This window comes from Alosa sapidissima, chromosome 10 (assembly GCF_018492685.1).
Source record: "Alosa sapidissima isolate fAloSap1 chromosome 10, fAloSap1.pri, whole genome shotgun sequence".
Lineage (NCBI taxonomy): Eukaryota > Metazoa > Chordata > Actinopteri > Clupeiformes > Clupeidae > Alosa > Alosa sapidissima.
In genome coordinates, this window is record NC_055966.1 from 991724 (window position 1) to 1017870 (window position 26147).

Here is a 26147-nt window from a genome sequence, read left to right on the forward strand (position 1 = left end):
GACATCCATGTAGGCAATAAAATGATTAATAAATAATTTGATGGGGTTTCCATTGTAATTCATTATATTGTTATTTTCTCTATCTATGTTGCTGTTCCTAGCATGTTTTAGTATACCTTTTTCCTGCACATTTTTCATTTGTTATTGATACTTAAGGGATTAGGAATAGTATAATGTACTGTACACATGATGTGGCCCAGTTATTTATCACATGAAGAAAATCAATTAACTGCCAGTGAATAAAAAAATGACTCCAGTTGGCAGTAGAGAGGTGAAAATGGAATGCATGAACACCACATAAGTGAAGAAAAAGTCAATATTTAACACAAATGACTGTTATTACTTGTACTCATTCCATAGGCATCATCATAGTTGTTGCATAATATTTCTCACCACTTTCTTCCTGAGACTGTGTTTGTCCTTCTTGACTGCGCTGTAGAACATTGATGGATTCTCCAGTTTAGAAACCAGGTCCTGCCCAGGGTTGCCATTCTCTCTGGGGGACATGTGCCATATGGTCAGACACTGTTTCTTTGTGACTCTCTCTATGTCTAGGAACCACAATTAGCTTGATCATTTGTCATTTTAAAACAATATATTATATCACCAGTCTTACTACTGGGCCCCTTATTATTAATGGATATTGTTTTTGAATATAGAGAAAGCATAATCGATTTTCTTCAGGAAAACAAAATTACAAGGAGAGTGTTTAATGCACTCAGTGTTAACTGCCAGTTCACTTTAGAAGCCATATAATTTGTTCAGAATGTTTTTATCTTTATGTCTAGTATATGTGGCTTCCAATACTGCTAGATTAATAATACCTGAAATACATTAATACAGTCTATATGTACAGCCTTAATCATTACTGTAAATTTGTAACATCAATTTAATTATAAACGTAACTATTTACATTTCAGTAATAACCTCAAGAATTTTGAGAGATTATTCAAGTATTAATTCTAAACATTGCAGTGTACACATGAAATACACTGTAAAAAGCAGAGCTTTTAGTTATCCATCACAGTCATGTTCTTACCTGAAATCAATTAAATATTATGTCAAAAAGGAACACATTTGATATTGAATTGTCAGTTTAGGAAAAATTGCCAATCAGAAAATTACATTGGAATTTACATGTAGAGATTACTAGCCATGCACTTCTATAGTTTTATGTTCGTGTTGTCCAACTGTTGTTGGGGGCAGTCATGTTCTGAAGTGCTCTATCTTGATTTAACTAGCAGGAATGTTATTTTAACAGAATTCACGCCTTTTTCTCTACATAGGATCACAGTGCTTGCTAATTGGGGCGTGTCTATTTGGGGCTGTGTGGGCAGAGCACACCCAGAGACAAAATAAATCAACACATTTTACAAATGAGCAGATCATATACAGTATACTGTCACTGTGATAGTTAACTATGATGCTTATCAACTTGCTTCATGTAAGTTAGCCTACTACATTTACTTTTTAATAAAGAAGAACTGTAATGTGTGCCAATATGTCCTGAAACTAGTTCAGTTGTATTGCAGTTGTATGTCCCATCTTATTCAGCATCACATTTACAATACCAACAAAAGTCAAACCTTTGCAGTAATGTTCACATAAGTCAGTGTGATGGTTATGACTGAATACTGTCAGTGAGTGCTTTTTAGATTGGCACATAGATAGATAGATAGATAGATAGATAGATAGATAGATAGATAGATAGATAGATAGATAGATACTTTATTGTCACACAACAATGTTGGTGGTATTTTTTTGTTAAGCGCAATCCAGTGATGAAGAAAAGAAAGTAATACAAAATTTTTAAAAACGAATGAATGAATGAATGAATTAATTAATTAAAAACAAAATGGGAGGGGGAAAAGGGGAAAAGCTATCATGGAAATGTGTGGTCTTCTGTAGCATCTTTCAGAAGGGAGAGGCTGGAGGCTGGTGGTTTGGATGAGATGGACTTTTTATTATTTTGGAAGCGAAGTTTAGGGTGCACTTAGAGTACAGAGTGTGGACTGGAGGGAGGTCACAACCAATTGTATCAGTGGCTTTGGTGATAACTCTCTCATTTCAAAGCTATAGACAGCCAGCCTGGAGGCAGTCTATGAGATCTGTCAGTAAGGTTCTTGAATTTCCTAATGTGAAAACGTCATCACAGAGGTAAGTGGATCCAAAAAAGGCACTCACTTTTAGTGCACATGCAGCGAGGACAGGAAACCTCTCTCGCTCACTGTCCCTTAATCTAGCTTTCGGTTCCATGTAATTTTGAGAATCCATTTTCTCCATTTCAACTCCACTTAAGCAAATATGTGATGGAATTGGTCTGCTACCTATTCTATAGCAATGGGGTGAAATTGGTTTGAGACGAATACAGAAATATCTTCCATGGCGTCCAACTCATCAAAACGGCAACTGAACACTTGCAACTTTGCTCAGGTAAGCACATACTGCTCAGGCCTGTAATCTTTTTTTCAGGTTGGGAGTGTGCTTTCTGTTCTATAGATGTGGGGTCAAAACAAAAAGCTTGACCTTGAATGATTCTCTGTGTTTATCATGTCTGTCTGTCTGTCTTTTCCCTGGATCTCATCTTTTCTTCCCTGGATCTCAGTGTTGAGTGAAATCAGTTTTGCCAGTTTTGCCATTTGTCAGAAATCAGGTCAAATAATATGTTGAATAAATGATGTTGAAGAGCTTTTCTGCAAATTTACCAATTTGATCACTAGTCCTCTTTGTTGTGGAATCCTGGAAAGCCATTTGGACAACAAACTGAGCTGTGTCCATTACGCCCAGGAATTCATCCAAATAGTATAGAAAATATTCACAAAGTGACATGTCCTTTAGCACTTGTCGATCCATGTCCTTTGACAGTAATTCAGCTCTCTTCTTGTTACTGTTGAAGGTCCAAGCAGGACATTGCTAAGTGTTGTTCTGATGTCATCTTTGGAATTGAAGTCGTTGAAAACGGTGTCTGTTGTAATAACCATTGCCTCCTTGAATAACTTGTGATCTGTAAAAGGCTCTTTGTGTTTAGCCAAAAGGTGACTTACATGAAATGATGCCTCTGATGTTGCAGCATTATGTTAAGCAGCAGATTGAGTGAAAAGTGACTGATGGGCTTTCAATTCTGATTTCAGGTCAGACACTTTTCTAACATGGATTGTGCTCATTGGTGGATAGCTGTCTTTGAATTTCTGGTGGTTGGTGTTGTGGTGTCGCTCCAGATGTAGTCTCTTAGACAAAGCTGTCTGATGTTTGGTGCATAACATACATATACACTTGTCTTTTACTAAAGTAAAATATTTTTTCCCTATTCTGGGTGAATATTTTAAATTTTCGCCTTCTTTCGCAGAACCTATGCCATGATAGCTAGCTACCTAGCAAGCATAGCCCTTGCATGTGGATATCTGGTGATATCTGCAACAGCTGAGGAGAACTTTTCTTATCTCATTGGCCAATGGCTGTTCTCCCTACAGGATTCATGGTAGGCTATTTTGTAGCCCTGACTGGTAAGGTCTATCCAATTGAGTGCAGAGGCATTTTTCCCCCTGTATCATTTAAAAACGCACCCCTTATTCACACCCCAATCATGCAGTATCACACGCAAATTCTAAATAGAAATTCAGTATGGCTACATCAGGCGACAAGACATTAAGATAAACTCAGTGTAACCGGATGAAGTGTGTTAAGACTGACACCTAGGTAGGCTATCTATACCTACTCCCCTCCAACAGAGGGAGTCCGTTGTAGGCTAACCTCCTCTATTTGGTTTTCCACTCAGGTACTATAGGGCGTGGTTGGGACTAGGAAGTAGATAAGAAGCAGCGTGTAGAGTCATAGACATAATATACATAGACGCCGCATCGACCGCTGCTCCCTACTAGCGCTGACGAGATTTGGAGCCGCCATCTTGGACCGGTCATCCACTCCACTCAGTGTAATCTGTTTGGCCGGTGCAATGAGCTGTCAGCACACTTAATTAATCATATCTCACTGAATACCGAACAGATTTTCACGCGTTTTTTTTTGCTGCAAAGGTCATACATGTAGCTATGATACAGGCCACATTGTTCGAAAATACAAAATACAACCAATAGTACGGTAATGTTAAATCTTACTTGTGAAAAGTAAATCCCCCGAGTATGGTCCGCCGATTTGAGCAGGAACATGCTGCACAGTGCTGTCATCTTGTGTTTTCTGCTGCAACGCAATGAGGAGTATGACCGGTCCAAGATGGCGGCCGCATTTCTTGTTTCCAGCAGCCAATGCGGCGTCTATGTATATTATGTCTATGTGTAGAGTGGCTTAATTGTCAGTCTTAATTGTTTGGTTGGGCCAGTCAGCGTGCGTCAAGTGCGAGCTGGTAAAAGTTCATTTATACTGGAGTCAGAATCCTCGTTTTCGCGTCGAGCACGACTTGTTAAAAGTTGTACGAGAGTTCATTCATACTGGTCGCCGCATAGCCTTTGCTCTCAGCGTCAAGCACAACTTGTTAAAAGTTGCACGAGAGCAGTTCATTCATACTGGTCTGCGCATAGCCGTTGTTCTCAGCGTCAAGCACAACTTGTTAACTTGGACGAGAGTAGGCTAGTTCAGTCATACTGGTCGGCACATCGCCTTTGTTCTCAGCTGAAAGCAGAGACGTCGTGAGCTGGAGCAGCGAGAGTTTTTCCTTCACAACTGGCGAATTGCTGTAATGCTGTTAACCGGAATGGTAAGCATCTGTTTATGGACTGTTGCGTGCAACTTAAGAAGCCCGGTAACCAAGGCCGCACTTTAATAGAGCGGGGACCATTAGTGCAAAGTAGCAGTTCATTAATGTGGGATGTACTGTGCTGTTTGTTTGTGTTTTCCCTGCTTAAACATGTTGCACTATTGCTGTGGGTAAAAAAAAATAGATTCTATATATGTATTATGTGTGATATGTTGTAAGTGGGACATTATACCATGTGAACACTATTTTGTAACCCAGGGAAGGACAATACAAATAGAAAGAAACCTGTGCAGTTGGTTGTATGCTACCTGTGCTTATGGTATGCTTGTGATTTGTTGCAGACATCGAGTGCTCCTAGGTGTAATTGCCGCTTTCCCCTATCGTAATTTTAAGAATTGTACTGTACCTCCAAGACTCATTGTACATTGTGTATATTTGTTTTGTCTTTCTTTTATTCTTTTTTTTAAAGGGATGGTTGTTATTTTGAATGGTTTTACCAAAACAGTATTTTAACATCGCACAACACTTGTCCGCAGTCAGCCTCCAACATAGATGTGGTGTGGCTTCACATGTATAACCCAGTGTTGAGCTTGCATGCTTATACAGAGTTCTCCTATTGTGGTTGCAGTGCTAACTGAGATTGAGGTGTCCGATACATTGTGTTTTGTGTGGTAGTGAGGCCGTGCTGTTGGTCATTTGTGTGCCCTCGGGCTGTATTGGTTGCCAACCGTCAATATTTTAACCAAACCATTAGCAATAATAAATTGAGATTATTTTTGTACACCAGTCTCTTTTTCTCTCTTTGAATCCTTTAAGATACCTGGGGAAGGGAACTAGGCAATGCTATGGGACTAGTTTCATTATGTTACATCAGCAAATCCACAAATATAAAGAATTCACAACATTAAAGTCCATAAGCAAGTTATGTATAATTAAGTGAAATGAGACTTAGAAAAAGCAGAACACTAAAGCCTAAAGTATGGTCCCGCGTCTGCGTCCCGTGCACGCGGCACTGGTGAGCGCGTGACGAGAATTGCGTCATTTTTACAGCATGCGTCGCGTCTTTGAGTCGACCGAAATTTAAGACCGCGCGTCAAAGTGACGCGTAGACTGCGCATGTGTGAAACGGAACTGCTGTAAACACTCCCCTCCAGTAGGTGGACCACATAGAAGAACAACACTTAAACGTAGAAACAAACCTAGACAGAAGAAGACTTGTTTGGTTACCATAACGACGATGGAACAGAGCGCCTGTCCTCAGCTTGCCTGGCTTTGAGTTACGTGAGACACCACGACATGGAGTCAACTTCGACCGATGTAAAGCCACAATCCACAGATACATTCTTTAACATTATATTTAACGGTCACTTTACCATCTATGGTGTAGAACCCAAAGTATTTCAAGACACCACATTTTAGATGAGTTGGGGAAGTAATTATCTGTCTGCTGGCCGTTTTGTGCATTACCTTTGATTGTCGAAACAGGGTGGCTGCATGGGCTCATTGTGGCTACTGGCTATTATATTGGCTTGATTTGGTCATGAGCCCTGGATCATATAGCACTGAATGAGATGGTAAACAATAAAATAAAACTAATCATAGACAGTGACAGCCTTTACTCCGAGCCAATTAAAGGTATCTATCTACAACGCTCAGGCGAAACCCATGTAACACTTGCTGATCGAGATGCATTCTCGCCTGTTCCTTATATAATACGTTATCAATAGTGATTATAATAATAATAAAGGGAATGTAGCCTACCTCTCCCAGGTGCAATCATTATCACCTAGCCTACGCCTGAACAATGCTGAACTCAAATCTCGAAACTCGCCTGTCAACACCGGGAAATGCGCTACACAGCACTAAAAACCGAATAGTTTATTTATAGTTCGACTACGGATATTTCACGTCATGTTCGAATAAAAGTGACAGCCCTACTCCCTGCATAGAGAGCTGACATGACTTCGGATTAAATGCATCTTTTAAAAATGAACGTATGCTGAAATCAAATCGCAAAACCCAGAGCCAATTAAAGGTATCTATCTACAACGCTCAGGCGAAACCCATGTAACACTTGCTGATCGAGATGCATTCTCGCCTGTTCCTTATATAATGCGTTATCAATAGTGATTATAATAATAAAGGGAATGTAGCCTACCTCTCCCAGGTGCAATCATTATTACCTAGCCTACTCCTGAACAATGCTGAACTCAATCTCGAAACTCGCCTGTCAACACCGGATAATGTTATCATAATAATAATTGAAGGAATAACCTAGGCTACCGCTCGCTCTAAATACACCCATTATCACAGTGAGACATACATTATGAACACAAATAGTTACTTCAAAACTTTTATTGACACGTCATATTTACAGGTTTTTGGTTCATACTTTTTGGTATGAGGCAGGTGTGAAGACTCAATACAAATTTAATTGAGGACATCTGTACGCACAACTCTTTCTTACCATGACACTACTGCATGTGTTCAGAAAAATGTCTTTACTTTGTATCGCACCAATATTGCTGCCCTCGCAGCACCGAGTCACTTAGCTACATGAGTAGCCTAATAAGCAAGTAGGCTAAGCTAGTCTCTCAGCTATACCAACAGGTGTGCTGTGTGTGTTCTGGTGGATGATAAATGGAGCGATGCGATGGGCCAGCTTATCAAACTTCCCAGCAGACAGGCGAACGTACTCGTGGTGCTTTTTCCTTCATCAGCTCTTCCTTCGTTTAGTGCTCGCACATCCCAAGTTCTTCTTTTCTTCAGGCGTTTCAGGCTTCTTTGGTGGTTGTGTCCTACTTTCAGGCTCGACGTACCGCCCCCAGTTGGTGGGGCAGAGTATCACAGTTAATCCGTAGTGCGCAGGCGCTAACCTTAACAATTTAACGCGCATTCAGGACAGCAGAAATTGGAGTATGCTTCACGTCCACGGCAAAAATGACGCACGTCTTGGACACGCGCAAATGTGACGCAGGAGCATGCCAGAGCCTTAAGGCAGGGCTCTACAGTGCGCCCATTTCACTCGCACATGCGAGTAAAAATGATGTCGTGCGAGTGCAAAAAAATATTTAGGCACACTGGTGCGAATGACTTCTAACCATGTCAATGTTTGTCTACAAAATACACCGCAACATCGAGAAGCATTACTGGTGCAGACCATAGAATCACGTCGCGAATGCAGCATAAAAACTACACCTCCCATCAACGTTAGAAGTTTCGCTAGTAGTCGCTTCTATCAAATCCAAGAGTGCGCAGAAAAAGCGGAAAGTTAGACTAGCCAGCCAAGATGCAAAGATTGAAGAAATTAGTTCTTCTATCCACCGAATTCATTGGATATAGGAGGAACAGGATGAGATTCTGAGAATGCAGCGAGAGAAGGAAAGGTAACCTAACATGCCTTTTAAGCCCAGTTGACATATTGGCTGCAATATGCAAAATATAGCTGTAGCGAACCGGGACAAAAGTAGCCTCGCGTAATACTCCCATTTTATTCAAAGGTAGAACGCTACTGACAACTCCAGGCTTCCACGCATGCTTGTTTGTTTACACCGAGTGTGTGTAAGTGCAAAACGAAAGTAGGCCTAACGTTTGCCTACTGCCCCCATCAATGCAGATATTTCAAATAAAAACTGAAAGTATAAAACATATATCCTTGATTAGCCTATGTTGCGTTTTGTGGAAGAGAAAATGGACTGTTTTAGTAGTAGTATTATGCAGTCAGATAGGTCACCATGGGCATATTTGGATTAGCTACAGATGGATTCACAAATAAATAAATTAGCCTACATTTGGCAGGATACTTGATATACAGGCTAAATGCAAATATGGCAATGTATTATATTATTTTACATTAACAAAATGTAGGAAAATAGAACAGACTGAAAATAAAGTAGGCACTGATCTTTAAAATCCTGTTTCCTGTAGCCTAAATGTCAGTCATTCTTAATATTCGCAATTGGTGCACTGGCATGTTTAACTGTTAGCTGCAGTATAATGTTAGATTATGTGTAAATTAAGTACAGAACTGACTGTGCGCCCACATTTTTGTCTGTGCTCCTACATTTTTTAACTTGGGCGCACAAGTGCTCCTGGAAAAAAATGTTAGTGTAGAGCCCTGCACTAAGGCAAGGAAAGGCAAGGAACCAGCTGAAATCTGTAAATAGTTAGAAAGTATTTACAGATTGAGAGAGAAGAAACATCCCATGACGGGTAAAAGCAAAGAGCTCTCCCAAGATTTCCGCAACCTTATTGTTGCAAAACATATCAATGGAATTGGATACAGATGTATTTCAAAACTTGAGAATTTTCCAATAAGCACCATTAGGGCCATTATCTGCAAGTGGAAGGAACATCATTCCATCAGCAAACAGCCACGCCCAGGAACACCTTGCAAGATTTCTGACCAGGGAGTCAGAAGGAAGAGTAGCCCAAGAGCCAAAGACCACTCAGAAAAAGTCTCGGAAAGACTTGGAAGCAATTGGTACAGAGAAAATAATAGGCAATGCACTCCACTGCCACAACCTCTATGCATGCTCACCCTGCAAGACTCCATTACTAAAGAAAAGGCATGTCAAAGCGTGTTTAAAGTTTGCTACACAATATCTGGACAAGCCTATGAAATACTCAGAGAATCAGAGAATGTAGTCTGGTCAGACAAGAGCAAAATTTAACATTTTGGCGGTCATACAACACGCCATGTTTGGAGGAGAAATAGCATTGTACATCACACTTAAAATACTTGTATACCAACAGCGAAGTTTGGAGGTGGAAGCATCATGGTGTGGGGCTGTTTTTTAGCCCGCCTCCACAAACTGTGGAGGTATATTAGGTGCAAATCCTGCAGACACAATACAGTAGGTCCAACTTCACAAATCCTTCAGTACTGGTGCACAAACCCCATGGCACAGATTACAAATTAAAAACATCCTATGCTCACAATTTGGCTACAATCACCACAGTACAGTATATTTGGTGCAAAACACATTTGCTCACCTATACTTAAGGATTTGTGAAGTTGCAACTGCTGTGTTGTGTCTGCAGAATAGAAAAAAAATCTGTGACTTCAAATTTTGTGTCTTTTGGCTACAAGTACAAAATCTATTGTTCTTTTTTTTACTTTTTATTTGTTTATTTTAGGGCTGTCAATCGATTAATCTAATTAATTACATACTCTGTGATTAATTAATCTAAATTAATCGCATATATAATTTTTGCTGTGAAAGTATTTTAATTTTTTAAATTCAAATAAACCATTGAATAATCAGCATTAGTGACATTAAAGTTCAAAAACTCTTATTATTATTTTAATAATGGTCATAATAATCTATGATATGACCTAATATGCTGAGGAGATAAATTCAAAAGTGCTTCGTGAAGAAGTTGTTTTTCACAAACAAGGTATTTCAGGCCACAGATATAACCTAGGGGACACAATGAAAATAAATTAACACTTCCCTCAATGTCAACACTATTTCTTTGCATTGATGTGCGACTTTAGAGTTGATGAACTCCGGTGATATGCAAATTCCTTGCAAACATTGCAGAGGACTTTATTTTAATCAACACTGTATTTTTATCAACACCATCAGGCCGTTGTTTAAAAGTAAATGTTCCAATCAATGATCTAGTCAGCACATTTTCTTCTCTCTCCTTCATTTTACAGTCTAATGGTTACTGACTACAAAGGCTCGGGGTCAAAGGTCATACGGAATCGATTAAATCTGCGTTATTTTTTTTAATCAGTTATTTTTTCTCAAATTAATTAATCGAAATTAATCAGTTATTTTGACAGCCCTAGTTTATTTGTTTTGTTGTCTGTCTTGTATGTCTTGGTGTCACGGGTACGCTGGCGACTACGCCGCTCCGTCCGGCATTTTTTGTGTTTGTTATTTTTTAAATGTATTTGTCATGTCTTGATGTCATGGGCACGCTGGAGACTACACCGCTCCATCCGGCATCTTTTGTCTTTTTGTTATGCGTCTTGTTTGTGGAGCGCTTTGGGTTGCACTTTGTGCATGTTAAATGCGCTTTAAAAATAAAACTGACTTGACTTGACTTGACATGTGCTCAGGAGTTTTCCGCCAAATATACTTTAATACATGCCTGCTCTAAATTCTACCTTCGCTGGCCTTATGTTTGATTGCCAGCCGCATTCCCTTTATTCTGCTATCAGTTCTGCATACTTGAACCTATTCCTATTCCTATAAGAGTAGTTTGCTAAATGAAGTAGATAATACACTCACACTCACAATTTAAAACCTATCTAGTCTCAAAGCAATATACTATTACAGTTGCCTTCTGACATCTATCATGAATTTCCAATCCCATGTTTTGCCCCATCTTCCTGTATTGCATTATTGTATCCTGTTATCCTGTATTGTAGCGACCATGGAATAGGCTAGTTTTACAACCAGACAAAATATGCCTTAAAGAACCATGACCTATACATAGTTAACAACCTCCATCTTCACTAACCCATTAACTGGTGGCCCCTACAATGAATTTTATATGGTCAGCATCCACTGTTGATTGTTTAACTTGTTCTTCTTGTTTGATGACAATGCTTGTTTACCATCTGTCTATTCCCCTGTGTTGTCGACTTGCCCCATGCTTTCCATCTGGTACTCAGACCAAACTCTGCTCTTCCATTATGCACCTGCCCAACAATTTTCCTATGCTGCAGTGTGCCTTGAGCATGCTTAACAGCTTCCCGTGGATTCCACTTCCCACTTTCTCCCTGTTTTCACTACAGGGGCAATGTTCCTCAAACTGTGCAGGGTCATCTACAGTCTTTAAACTCCTCTACCAAGCTGGTCATTAGTAACTCCAACATTCCTTTACCATACAATGCTATAGTATTTAGAAACAAGGCACCCAAGGCCATTTCCTAACTTCATTATTAGCAATTCTCACAAATTTCTCTACCCCAGAAACAGCAAAAGCCATCTGATGCCTGACCAAAGCCCAAACGTTAAGCACCACAACCTAAGCTTACCAGCAAGATTATTCTATAGATGGAATGGATAGCTTCAACAATAGGCGGGTTTTCATTTGTGTAAATCTAAACTGTGCATGCAAAAAAGTTTTTACACTCACATGGGAAGGTTTTTCAGACTTATCGGAATAGCACTATTTTGCAAAAATGAAATGGAGTCACATGACACGAAACACATTAAAAAATGTGGTGTGTTGGACGTGTGTGTGTGTGTGTCATGTGGTCTAATGAAGAGACAGCATTATTTTTATAGTTGGTAGTGAGGACATTGGTGCAAGTCTACTCCAAGCGATAACAAAATGCAAGCATTTAATAATGTTAAATGTGGACTATGCCCACCCAGAATTGTCATATGTTGTTGCTGCCAAGTATAAGGGTTTAGCTTTTGATATTTTTCCATTCTGATGCCCTTAACTAGGCTACTATACTATGTTTTTTGGTGGTTGCAACTAAAGATAAACTGTCAAAATGTTTAATATTTTTGGAGATCTTTTGTCACATTTATCTGAAATGACTATTGCAAGATAAAACTGTAATGTAATCGCATTGCATCACTGGAAACACCGGCCATTCACAATTGTGACTTATTGAAATAATGGTTAAGTTTTACACAAAGCTGTAAAGGAAATCCAGCTAATGAATTCTCTAAGCTCCAAGACCCATTCTTTCTCACAAAATGTGAAATTGTACCACCTACCTAAACACTTCACTTGTTTTTTCTCCCCACATTATAACAACAAAACACTTAACTAGCTGGTTGTGATAACTGTACATGTTTAAACCTAGTTGACAGGCGATACAATAAAACCAAAGCTCACGATTTATGTGCTCACACTATATGGTCCGATGGTTAGCTACAACTTGACTACTCACACTATCCACAAGTTTCTGACATGAGGCCTTGCATCAAAAATGGGTGCAACTTCGACTTCTCAGTTCTTAGTAGCTCTCAAAGGAGAAAAAAGTATGGAGAGCCCTGCTGTAATATTTGGAATTTCTCCATTATATTGATTCTTCCACCAGTAATAAAAGAAAATAGACACATAGATACATGTAAATAAATAATGAGATAGGAACCACGGGTTGAGTTTGCACACCGATTTTATTGGTACCAATAGCATAATACTGATATCGATACCGATTCTTGATAATCTTATTGTTACTTCTCTCCATAAAAGTGAAGGAGGACTCTTTTGTCTAAAAGTTAGGACAAAGGGGCTAAAAAGAGGTTTAACCTTAATATACTTGTAACTCTATAATGTGACAATGTTTTCACTTTAGTGCAATTTATGCCAGTGCTTGTTAGAGATTTCATGATAACTGATTGCTTTTAAGGGGGAAATACTTTACATGAAAGAGTAGGCTATAGACATAATGTTACATAATAGCAGACTCAAAGCAGAAACTGTTTGTGTGCGCATGTGCAAGCTATAGGCAACTGTTGTTCACCATTGTGTTCGGAGCACAGAAGCAGTGCTACGTAAGACCATGGAGAATGCATTGTTTTTATCTGATAAACATTGTATGTAAGAGCTGTAGCAATTACGTCACAAAATTATGATTTAACCCCACTGGCGAAGAAACCGGCTATCTGATTGTTAGCCTGCTAGCCATCCAACCCCCAATGTCGGTGGATCCCCCCACCACCAAATATGTGAGTCACAAAATCCAAATGCATCTCATTAGCAAACAATGAAAAAACAAGAAAATTCATTAGGCTACATGTACATCCCAGGACCCTTATGTGTTGGTATTACTTTGTCCCAATGTATTTAGCTGTCAAATGTGTGCATTTCTAAAATGACATCATGTGCCAAAATACCAAATGCTACAACAGAGTTCTTAATAAGCCATTACAGCATTGCAAAGTCTGTAATGACACTAGCAACTCTGGCCTAATTTTATCTAAGGTTAACTAGTTTCTAGCCATGTCTAGCACACCCTAAACACATTCATTACTGAAGATGGATATAACAGTGTGATATGAGTATAATATTTAGTGGACCACAAGCTTTATCACTTGAATTGGTTAAATGCTGTGCCCATGTCAAACGTTACTTGATGTTTGGTTGTGCTACGTTCATGCTTGTGCCTGAAATCATCAATTTATTCTACAGTACTTATATTTGGTCATTGGGCTATACCTGATTTAAGCAGTGGATGTGGAAAATTCCAGACAAAAGCACAACATGCCCATGTCCCGTTTTAGAGGCTGTATGTGACAAATATTCTAATAAAATATAACAAATTGACCATAATCTTATGGACAAAGTATTGATCCCTATCAGCAAAAACACAGGGACACATTGTTTAAGTTTATATGGGCCATACATTTGGCTATACAAGATTTACTTTATTGTCCTACAGCATAGGTCAAGATGAATGGGTTTCCTGCTGTAATATGTGGTGGGGTGTTGATTACACTGAAAGCTAGGTTTGACATCTGTTGCTACCACAGGAGTTTTTTTTATCCCAAAATTAATTTGAAATCAGATTCAGCCAATCAGAGGCATGCGAGCGCTATTGTCACACGGAACAATGTTCTTCTCTCCAGCCTCCCTCCACAAACTATTTGAAAGTGTCTGAGCCATTAACACTCTGAAAAGTTACAGCAATGTTAGAATAAAATAACATTATGTAGATACTGATAACAGCACAGGTTGTCCCAGATCTTAGACATTTACATACTGAGAAAGTCACTAACCAGTAGCAACTTAGCACTGGTCCCTGATATTCATCCCTAATATTCAGTATCACTGACTTGTCATACACATTTTTTGCTAATTGAAAGTCAAATGTATGCATATTTTTTGAAAGTTCATAAAAAGCACTATATGCAAAGACTTGGGTTGGGTGACATACTGATTATTTGTCCCCTTTCGTTATTAATTAAGATGTGGTACCTATGAAAATATCAATTGAAAATTATAATGATTCACATGATTCACGTTGGTTTTAGAACTGTGATTCATTGTTTATATTTGACCGAATGATGGCAAAACATGACCAATTATATTTAAAAAGAGACAGCTATGCCTATGTAACTTGTGTAACTTTTGATCATCTCATAACACTTACTTCTTGTTGTTATGGCCAACATATCTCACTGCAGCAATGATGAAGGCAATGACTGCTACTCCTCCTATAGTTCCCACTATCACAGCCATCATATACTTTTCTGAAATACAAAGTGACTTCATTACAAAATAGTACATGTTAATGACCATCAGCACCATACATGTTTTTTTTAGAGAGAAAATAGTCAACCTACACACTCTTATCCAAGACAGCAAATATTTTGCCAACATTTTTCTCTGTATTCATATCATTCATATGCAGTGAATGCAGGTTATCAGGGAAATGTATATGATTATTTTTTGTGATTCATGTAAGAAAGTGTTACTTACTCTCCTGCTGCAGTTCCAGTTGGACGGTTTCGGTGCCATAAATGTTGGTGATGCTACAATGGACATGAATACCAGTCCCTCCATTGCCCATTTGTTCACCTTTGTCTCGCAGCTTGATCATTCCAGTTGATGTGTAGCCATCTGTGTGTGTGTAGTAGTTGAAGCGATTCTCTGTCTCATTTATGGTGATGTTGAGGTCAGGAAGGTAAAACTCAATAGCTGGCTCAGGGTTTCCTGTTGCCATGCAGACACACTGGACACCCTCACGGACTACTGTACATTTTGATTCATCCAGAAGAATAGGAGCAACTAGAAAGAGGAAGGGCATTGTTAGAGTTTAACTGAACACAAAATAATGATACAATACAAATGAGAGAGGTAAAAATGCTTTTACACTTGAGGCACCTGGCAAAAAAGGTTGGGAACCCCTGAACTATGTAAAGTGCTGCTTGAAAGTATATAAGCCCCTTGAACAATTTGGAGTTTTCTGTTATTTTATCATGATTTTTTAAATTTATCATTACAGTTTTTAAATATGAACTGTCAGATGTATATATTTATCAAATGCATTGACTTATTTAGAAAATGTATGTATAAAGGTAAGTGAACCCCCAGCTGCATTGGTAAAGTCAAGTAGGTAATTAGTGGGCTTGATCAAGCAAGCCCACTATTGTTCTTCTTAAGTTAAGTTTTGTACCGTCTACTGCTCCTAGAGCGTTTGAGCTATCGACACGTTTCCAACGCTAAAAAATCCGTCCCGAACCGGTGTAGCGTGCTTACATTTTTCGTATCACTGCCCCTTGTTGTTTTTGTGTTATTCCGCCCAAATGAATGGGCGGAATGCTCAGGATTTGAATTTCCATTATGACATCACAGCTCTCTAACTGCTAAAGCCTTGATTGTGATCACATGGAGTTCCAAAGGCCGGGACACGCCAACCCGACGGTCGGCAGAAAAGTCGGACTGATCAGTCGGCTCCCGTCTCCCCGAGTTGGCCAAAAAAGTGCCTTGGAACACACCGAAGCGACGCCGTGCGTACATACATTGAATCATTCTCATGATTTCCGGTTGCTGAGAGGACGCTGGCGTGTTTGTCGCCGCTTCTCGCATCCGACCTTTCCATCTCTCCTGGCTGTTCAAACTACTAACGTTATATTGGAATTCTCCTACCGTGGATGCTCCAACGTGGATGGCCTGGTCCCATCTCGGCTGGCTGCTGTACCGCTTGGACAAAGTACAAACATCTCGTCGGAGGGCTACAGCTGCGGCTCATTCACCGGCTTGTCAACTCGCCTGGAGCTATCACATACAGGAACTCAAAGCGTGTGTGTATACCTACGCTGGCTAACACCCTAGCTGCCAACCTCGCTATCCACCCCTCTAACCGCACTGCCGACGGCTTGGTGGAACACTATAACAGTGCCCTCGCCCTCAGCCTTGACTCTGTTGGTCCACTCACCACCAAACTGGTCTCCTACACCCGCCCCGCTCCCTGGTTTACCCCAGAGCTGCGGAGGCTTAAGTCCATGGGGCGCCGGCTTGAGAGGCTTCACAAAAGATCCGGCCTCACTGTCCACCTCGAAGCCTACAGAGACCACATCAAGTGCTACAAAGAGGCTCTCACCCAGGCAAAAACACTCCATTACTCCACACTTATAAACAGCCAACAAAATCCGAAAATGCTTTTCTCCACCATCCACCACCTTCTTGACCCTCCCGACGCTCCGCAACCCTCTGATGCCGCTGACCTCTGCTCCAGGTTCCTGGACTTTTTCCGCCAGAAAGTGGCCATCATCCACCGGCAGCTCCAGGCATCCACACCCTCCCCGCCGGCCACACTACCTCGGCAGGACATGTACCATCCTTCTGCCTGCCCACCACAGCGCCGCCTCTCCACCTTCTCCATGTTGGATGCTGATCAAGTCCTCGACCTCTTGACCAAAGCCGGGACTTCATTCTGCAGTCTGGATCCACTACCCACGACCCTTGTGAAGTCCTGTCTCCCCACAATTTGCCCCCCGGTGGTTGACATCATCAACGCCTCACTTGGCTCTGGTGTGGTACCCTCCAGCTTTAAGTTGGCGGCCGTGACCCCAACACTCAAAAAGACAGGCCTGGACCCAGATGACCCCAACAACTACCGTCCGATCTCCAACCTTTCGTTCCTGAGCAAGATCTTGGAAAGAGCAGTGGCTGCCCAGCTACAACATCCCATGTCCCACCATGAGCTCTTTGAACCTCTCCAATCGGGCTTCAGACCCCATCATAGCACCGAAACCGCCCTCATCAAAATAACAAACGACCTCCTGATTGCTGCAGACAACGGCCTTGTTTCCATCCTCATCCTCCTCGACCTCTCTGCTGCCTTCGATACCATTTCCCACTCCATCCTCCTCTCCTGTCTCTCTGAGCTCATCGGCCTTACCGACACTGCTCTCTCTTGGTTCCAGTCTTACCTCTCCAACCGTAAACAATACATCACTCTGCAAGGCTCCTACTCCACCACTGCAACAGTTAACCATGGCGTCCCCCAGGGATCTGTCCTTGGCCCCCTCCTCTTTACCATCTACTTGCTCCCCCTCGGTCAGATCATCCGCAACCATGGACTCGGTTTCTGACTCAGCTCACCGACTCAGTCACCGAAACTCTCATTCATGCATTTGTCACCTCCCGTCTGGACTACTGCAATGGTGTCCTGTCTGGGCTGCCCAACAAAGCCCTAGACAGATTGCAGTATGTCCAGAACTCAGCTGCCAGGGTGTTAACCCACACCAAGCCCTTAAGAAGCTCCACTGGCTGCCAATCAAACAACGCATCAGCTACAAAATCCTCCTCCTCACCTACAAATCACTTCACTCACTGGCACCCAAGTACATCACTGACCTCCTCCACCCGTACACCCAGTCACGGTCCCTGCGCTCCACCAGCAAGGACTTACTCTCCACTCCCCGCACCAGACTCAAGACCTTTGGTGGCAGGGCTTTCTGTGCAATTGCCCCTACCCTTTGGAACACCCTGCCCCCTCCTATCCGTTCCGCCACTTCTCTGACACAGTTCCAAAAGCACCTCAAAACACACCTCTTCTCTCTTGCCTACCCTCCCTAAACCCCTACCCTGCCCCTGCCCCCCTACTCCCACTCTTGTAAAGCGACCTTGGGTATCTTGAAAGGCGCTATATAAATTGAAGTTATTATTATTATTATTATTCTGTGCGTGTGCGAGACAATACATTCATTTTCCGACTTCTTTGATTAAGCAATAAGAAAATATAATATATATATATATATATATATATATATATATATATATAGTACTATTTATGCACTTAGTTCATTGAGCGCTTCTTATGCGTTATGGTTTATATAATATTGTTTTTATTTCATTAGGCTATGGATTGAATTGACATTGTTGTTTATTATTGCTATTCTCCTTATTATAGTCTGACCAACATTTTAATCTGTTCCCTGTTAAATTAAAATATTATATTGTTTTGTATTTGTATGTCACTTTGGACAGGCGTCTGCCAAATCCCATAACCCTTTTGTTGTGTACTATGTTGCTAGGTTACAGGGACGCTGGAGAGACTGACACCGCTCCGTCTAGCTTGTTTTTGTTTAATTTGAAACAAATTTCATGATTAATTGTAAATATTCATCAGATAAACTGGGAAGAGGTTGGTGTGGCTGTGCCGATAGAAGCTAGCTCAATCCAATCAAAAGGTCAATTTATGTTTAAACAGGTCATGTAAAAGCCAATTCATGTCAAACAAATATTTGTAGATCCACAGTAGACCATGCACATGACCTGTATACACGAAAGATGTGACTGTGCGAACCTGTATACACATGGCTTGGCTTTAACCGTAGCAACCAGCATAACAGCCACATTATTTAACATAGCAACCACCATATGTACCCTAGCAACGCCCAAGCAACCATCTTAATTACCCTAGCAACAACCTAGCAACCACCACTATAATGTGACCCTAGCAACCACCATAGCAACCAACATGATTACCCTAGCAATCAGCATAGAAACCACTTTATTTATGCATTTTGTCTTATTGGATGTTGCATTAATGCAGATAACTTTTGATCCATGTGCCTGATTTTCAAAAATGAGGTACTATTACAATCCTTTTTGGCAAACTGCACCTGATCAAGCCCCCTCGGAGATGCAATTCTAGTTGATTAATGTAAAACATATTTGGGTGCTGACATAATCAATTAAGCATACTAATCAAACAGACTTCATTTGGAAAGGGTTTGAGCAGCCATGATTAAAAAAAGAGAGGAAATCCACCAAACCACTGTAGTGCCAAGGCATACCCAAAGGGATCAACAATGCCAAGAAGAAAGGAGATGGTGGTAGGGAGGGAGTAGTGACAGCCCATCCAGACTGCATCACCCAAGCTACAATACCCTCTCTAAAAGATTCCAGCTCCATTTAACCACTGTCAGACAAATTATTTGCAAAAGGATGGCACACACATATTAATTCCATATTACAGAAATTACATTTAGTTAATGATATATTGGTAAGACTAATTACATACACTCCACTGTGATGTTAAGTGAGCTGGATGAACGCCCATGCTCATTCTCAGCCAAGCAACGATACTGGCCACCTTCTTGAGGTGTCAGCTCCACCAGTTCCAAGACAGAAAGCTCATCAGCTATAATGGTGCCCACCAGCTCCCCATCCTTTAGCCAAGTAAGAGTAGGCACTGGGCTGCCTTGTGTGTTGCAGTGGAGGTATATGGATGAACCCTCCAGCACTGTCAGAGAACTGTTCACCCAAGGATCACGGGGTGGATCTGCAAAAGCATGAGGAACATGAAATTGCATGAGATGAGAGGGAGACAGAGAGAGGTAGATGATAAAAGAAAGAAAACATATTTACAGTAGATGCATGATTGCCTCCATGTCATGCCATGACAGAATGTTTCAGTACATTTGCAATGAAATATAGTAAATGAGAGTCATGAAGACATGCTTTTTTAACTTGTCAATGCTCTATGACCATTTCCTTTATATGGCCATTACAGGCAGGGAAAGAAACAGTCAAATCGACTTTGTTGACTTTGTCAACATAAAAAAGTAGTTTTCTGCAGCATGATGCCTAAGCATTATCAAGGCAAGTCAAGCACCTGAAACATCATTAATTACCCCTAACAACAAGCTTGTTCATACTCAGGGAACCCCCAGGACGTTTAGGCATTGTGTAAACTCACACTTGACAGCCAGGTACATGGAGGTGTTCATAACACCATAGCCATTGTCACCAACACAGGTGTAGATACCCTCCTGGGTAGGATTCACGTCCTCTAGGTAGAGTGAGACATTTGAAGCTGTATCGGACAGAAGCTCTTCATCACCAAAGTGCCAAGAGATGCGGGACACTGGGTTACTGTCTACTTCACAGTGAAGCACCACTGAACTTCCTTCCATGACCTCTTGGGACACATTTACCCACACAGTTTGGGGAGCATCTGTCAATTGACAATGAAAATGATTCACACTCATAGTCTCTATACATTGAACATGACGTATAACATGACATAACAGATTTTACTATTTGAAAGTCTATTACAAAATGAAATACTATCATTACCATTAACGTCATTCCACATCAAGTGACCATTGGTTGGCAGGTCAAGTCAGGGATTAATGCAGCCTTTCAAAACTACAGCAGTTGAGCTGTTTTAATGACTGATTATAAATAAAATGCTTAATTGTTGCTGGATTGCCTTGCCTTTTACAATTGCATTTATAAAGTATTTCAAACCATTTCAGTATGATTTTTTCAGTACAATGGCTCTATGTCTCCTGTAATTGTATAACGCTTAAACAGTTTATTGACTGTCAAACAGACAAATCTTAGATCTTATTGCATTTGTTCTAGTGTACAGCGTAACCTCTGGTTACGCCTCTTTGAAATAGAAACTGATGGGTGTTAGCCTGGCTAATTAACCATTTGCTGTCACACCATAATCATACACATTTATTATTAAAAGTTACACAAATAAAGCTACTAAGTACTTAGTACTTAGTTTTGAGGTTTGTTGGCGATGAAGGGCAGGTGATGCAAAATGCAGCAGCTTTTAGAAAACTAAAAGAACTGTCCACATTACTCCAATACATAAGTCAAGGCACTAGGCTTCTAGTAAGTCACATAATTTACTTTAAAGCACTACTCCTTGTTTAAAAATCACTAAATAAATAAATCAGACATGCCTCATCAGTAAACACCGTCCAGCTCTCTCGAGTCTCAGGCATACCTGTCAACATTTAGCTTTCCAAAAACGGGAGATTTTTTTTCGGGGGGGTCAGTGTTTATACCGGATCTGTGTTTGCATATTTAATACGTTTCATACACGTGTTTCAACACTGCATTTCGGTCGTTGCTTTTACCTTACCATTACCATTACCTTACGCATGCCAGTTATGTATCCACCAGCTGCCTGCCTGCAGCCTACTTCCAAAACTCCAAAGCTCCTTGCTGTCAGATTTGGTTCCGAGGGAACAAGTTCAGTGTATCAACTATAAATAAATTCCCAAAAATTTCACAGCAGCTAGTTCTGGAGTAGGCCATTCATCTAGCCCGCTTGCTTACGACGAGACTCCGGCTGCGCAGTTGGCACCCGCTTCCTTATTTGGGTTTTGGGTTGCCAGCTTTGACAAAAAAAAAAAAAATAGCCTATGACAAAACGGTTGAAATTGAAACTAAGTGATCGTGTATGTGTAGGGTGTATATCATACACAATCTGGCAACCTGAATGCATCAATGATTTTAAAAGTAAGTTTAATGGCCATGCAAATTACGGGAGTTTTCCGGGAGAAATAACAAAACGGGAGGGTGTTGGGAGATGACCTTGAAATACGGGAGAAACCCGGGAAAAACAGGAGTGTTGACAGGTATGGTCTCAGGAGAACATTGAAAACAGGGGCGGAGCTACGTGGTGGCCAAGGGTGGCCACGGCCACCACTGGTCAAAGCCCGGCGACCCTGCTTGCCCCTCCCCCCAGCTCCGTTGAGTGAACAGTAAAAAAAAAAAAGTGATTGCTGCCGTTTTCGATAGGAAACTGACTGTTTTGGCACTTGTATACATTTTCAGAATGTGTCAGCAGCTTGCCCTTCACCTTCCAACACTTTGCAAAGCAGGGACTGAACCTCACTGCACTACACTCACTGATCTACAACCATTGGCCCAGTCAGGTAATGTAGTAGACTACGGCTCTGATCCAATCTTGAGAAGAGCAGTGCGTGCAGGCTGCAGCAGTAGCGGGACAATTCAAAGTGGCCATCGGTTAAAAGCACTTGACAGTAGACCACTACTTAAAGCTGCAGTTAGCAAGTCTGACAGATTGAGGGGCCAAAATGTTGAATGCTTACAACTCTCATGCCCCTCCCCCACTACCACCGAGCACCCTCTCATAGAGTTTGTGCTCATCAGGGCGCACCAGACTGGAACATACTGAATTACCCCTGTGTATGAAATGTGCTATATAAAAAGAAACTTGACTTGACTTGACTTGACTTGATGTTAAATGAAGCGGAAGCCATTTTACACAACTTACACTTTACATCCAATGAAATGAGATGTTCATACACAAAGGTGGTGTTTGGATAGTGAACTCGACAGCCAAGCAGTTGGCCATTGTGCATTGGTCTGGGGGTAAAAGTTAAAGTGCTGGATATCACAGCTGTGTTACTGTCTTCCAAGTAGTCTGCAGTGAAGAGTGGGTCTGGTAGATAATCTGTGTACATCCAGTGTATTTCAGGGCTCATATCAGGACAGTTGTCTGGAGCATAACATGTCAAATCAAGGCTGTCATCACTAACAATTTCCTCAGGTACATCAATGTTTGGTTGGTCTGAGGGAAAAAGGAAATGAGAAATTAGACAACAGAATTGTAAAATGAAAAGTGTAACAATGTGGGTTTATGGAACCCCCACATCACACTATAGTGATTTAATGGAGTAATAATTTATCTTAAATTTAGTATGAACTCTTATAATTGTACTGCTACTACACTGAATATAACTGTACATGTTGTTCATACATTGTTCAAACTACATAGCCATATTTATTTTGCTCTAATATAGGGGCAGCCGTGGCCTACTGGTTAGCACTTCGGACTTGTAACCGGAGGGACTTGTAACCGGAGGGTTGCCGATTCGAACCCGACTGCTCCCCGAGCGCCGCTTTTGATGCAGGCAGCTCACTGCACCGGGATTAGTGTGTGGTTCACCTCACTGTGTGCCGAGTGTGTTTCACTAAATCACAGATTGGGATAAATGCAGAGACCACATTTCCCTCACAGGATCAAAATAGTATATGGTTACTGCTAATACACTGCATATATATATATATATATATTTTTTTTTTTTTTTTTTTTTTTTTTTTATCACATTGCACTTTTCTGCTTTTTTTGCACTGCTTTTTTTGCAGACGCAAACTGCATTTCGTTGTCTTTGTACTTGTACTCTGCACAATATGACAGTTGAATCTAATCTAATCTAAACCATGTAATGATAGATTTTGGCTTTACATTTTTTGTCCGTCCTCAAGCTCGTTCAGAATAGCTAGATGGTTGGGCTGGTATAAGACATCTGAAGTTTGCCTACAAAAGGAACCAAAGCTGCCATCTTTGCCCATATAAGGAGATCCGGGTGTTAACTGAAGCTAACTACATTGCAAGTTAGCTCTGGGGTAGCAAAAATCACCGAATCACCGTAGATCACAATACCCACTCAAAGGCAGAGGACAAAAGTGTGTAGTGCTGAGGGACTGCATTTCAGATTTCTCCGTTCCTCTGAGAGTGAACAGGTGTGATAATTCAAAATCCCCATGTTATTTTCCCATAGGAAAAATCACAAGACACCAGATCTCCTTATATGGGCAAAGATGGTAGCTTCTGAGAACTTCAGAGGTCTATTGGCCTTCAGGTTGATGATTAATTATAACACCTGTCAGGGGGAGGAGCTTGTTGCAATTAGTGGAGGATTCTTAAGAGGACAGGAAGTTCATCAGAGAGGGAGACACACAGGAGATGAGAGAACAGCTGTGTCAGTGCTCTCAGATCTGTATTTTGGCACATTGAATTTTTCCAAATGTTTTCTTGTTTGCTGCTGCATTATATTCTGGACCCTGCTCTGGCTACATTCCCACAAGGACGGGGGAATGGCAAACAGCAGATGGTGTGTGCATTTCTAACACAGAGGGAGATAAACAGTAGGCCTACAACAAATTGTTCAGATCGTTGTTTTGTTCACACTTTGATTCAGTGGTTTCAGAGCAAATGATAACATCAGAAATATATACAGTATGTCTAAATTCATACTCATGACTGTAACCAGGGAGGCAATAAACAAAGGGTTTAGACACCCCCTTGTTTGGCTGGACCATCCATCTGGGTTGAGTTGAACTTTTAAAAGTAAGAGTGCTCATAGACCAGTTGCACATTTTGATTTTGTTATTTGTCATGTAGGGCGGCTAATTAAACATGATGCCTGGAATGTGTCAATAGAATGTGTTACGTTTTTATGTGTCAGATGGTGATGTGTCAGATGGTGGGGGTACGCGAGCCGAGTCAGGATATAGGTGGTGGTACACAGGAAAAAAAGTTTGGGATTGGGGGCCAAGCAGCGAAGCTGCGAGGCACCATTAGTGATTGTACCTTTTCCTATTATTATGCAACTTTCTTCTGCAATGGGAGTCTATGGCAGTCCATAGAACCGATTTTCATGAACCACCAACCAACCAATTGAAATTGCCGCCAAACAGGAAGTGAACTTACTCAGGACCAAATCCTGAGGATGTACAAAAAATATGTTGACCTGTGACCACTAAGGGGGTGCAAGAGTTAGGAAAATGTTAGGAAAACTCATTCTCAGCAAGGCTTTCACATATAAAAATGAAGCTAGGTATGTGTATGGAGGGGGGTGTGTGTGTGGGGGGGGGGGGGGGGGGGGGGTAATGGGGGCTAATGGGGTGTGTGGCGGAAAGGGTTTATCTGTGTGTGTGTGTGGGGTTTGGACTTTTTGATTATATTGCTAAATGTTGGGACTGATGGGCACTGAAATCTGTTTTTTTTTTTTGATGGTTCACTATTACGTTTCATGCAGTTGGAAAAATGCCAGGATTTACACCACTATTTATTGCGAGACAAGGCAGCGTTCATTGAACAGGGGCTGTGCTGTAATGGAAACCTTTTTGCGTAGCCAAGTAGCCTACATTGAGTTATTGTTTAATTATGCATGATTTAGGCCTACGTTTTATTAAATTTGTAGGCTGGAATGCCTTGAGTCGCGGCAACAATTGTAGTAGCCTATGCTTCAGCCTAAGCTCGAAGGGGGCAGCAAGCGAATGAGCTTGAGAGCGAGTCTTTGCTTCTTGCAGCTATATTTCTATATGAGATTGATTTAAAAATGTCGTAGTAATACTGACACCTACAGGTCGAACTGTTGAGTTGCATTTAATTGTAAATTGTGTGTGATCAGCCTAACTAGGGGTGCACAATGTGCATACAGTCTTTTGGTGCTACACTGTACACAGAGTTGGGTGTGCTAAAGAAAGAAATACAGTTAAGTGTTACAGCAACTCTGGTCGGAAGGCGCACACGGTATGTTGGTTTGCAGAGCCAGACAGTAACGGAGTACATTTACTTGAGTACAGTACTTGACTAATTTTGAGGGATCTGTACTTTACTCGAGTATCATTTTTGGGGAGTACTCATGACCAGTGTTGTAATGTAACGGAGTACAAATACTTCGTTACTGTACTTAAGTAGAAATTTAACGTATCTGTACTTTACTTCGCTATTTAAATTTATGTCAACTTTTACTTTTACTCCACTACATTTCCTAGATAAAATGTATACTTTTACTCCGTTATATTTCCACTAAGCATCTTCGTTACTCGTTACTAAAACATAAAATTAGAAGAAATGTGTGCGACTGCAATAAGGGAGGTTTGGCGAATCACTGCTCCTAGATTGCATTACGCACGCTCCGCACGCTCTATTTCAGCG

General features: G+C 40.9%; 1 protein-coding gene across 5 annotated transcripts in view; it reads right to left on the minus strand.

Moving 5' to 3' along the window:
- mag (myelin associated glycoprotein) overlaps positions 1 to 26147 on the minus strand; it is a 103317-nt gene that overhangs the window by 22632 nt on the left and 54538 nt on the right. For 3 of the 5 annotated variants that reach the window (XM_042107508.1, XM_042107509.1, XM_042107507.1), the window contains exons 4-9: positions 22692 to 22988; positions 20346 to 20603; positions 19668 to 19928; positions 15113 to 15421; positions 14784 to 14883; positions 394 to 496 (exon numbers count right to left, since the gene is read on the minus strand). In XM_042107508.1, the coding sequence (XP_041963442.1) occupies positions 394 to 496; positions 14784 to 14883; positions 15113 to 15421; positions 19668 to 19928; positions 20346 to 20603; positions 22692 to 22988 (1328 nt within the window). The remainder of the gene's footprint in view (positions 1 to 393; positions 497 to 14783; positions 14884 to 15112; positions 15422 to 19667; positions 19929 to 20345; positions 20604 to 22691; positions 22989 to 26147) is intronic. The other 2 variants (XM_042107510.1, XM_042107511.1) reach the window with 1 other exon arrangement.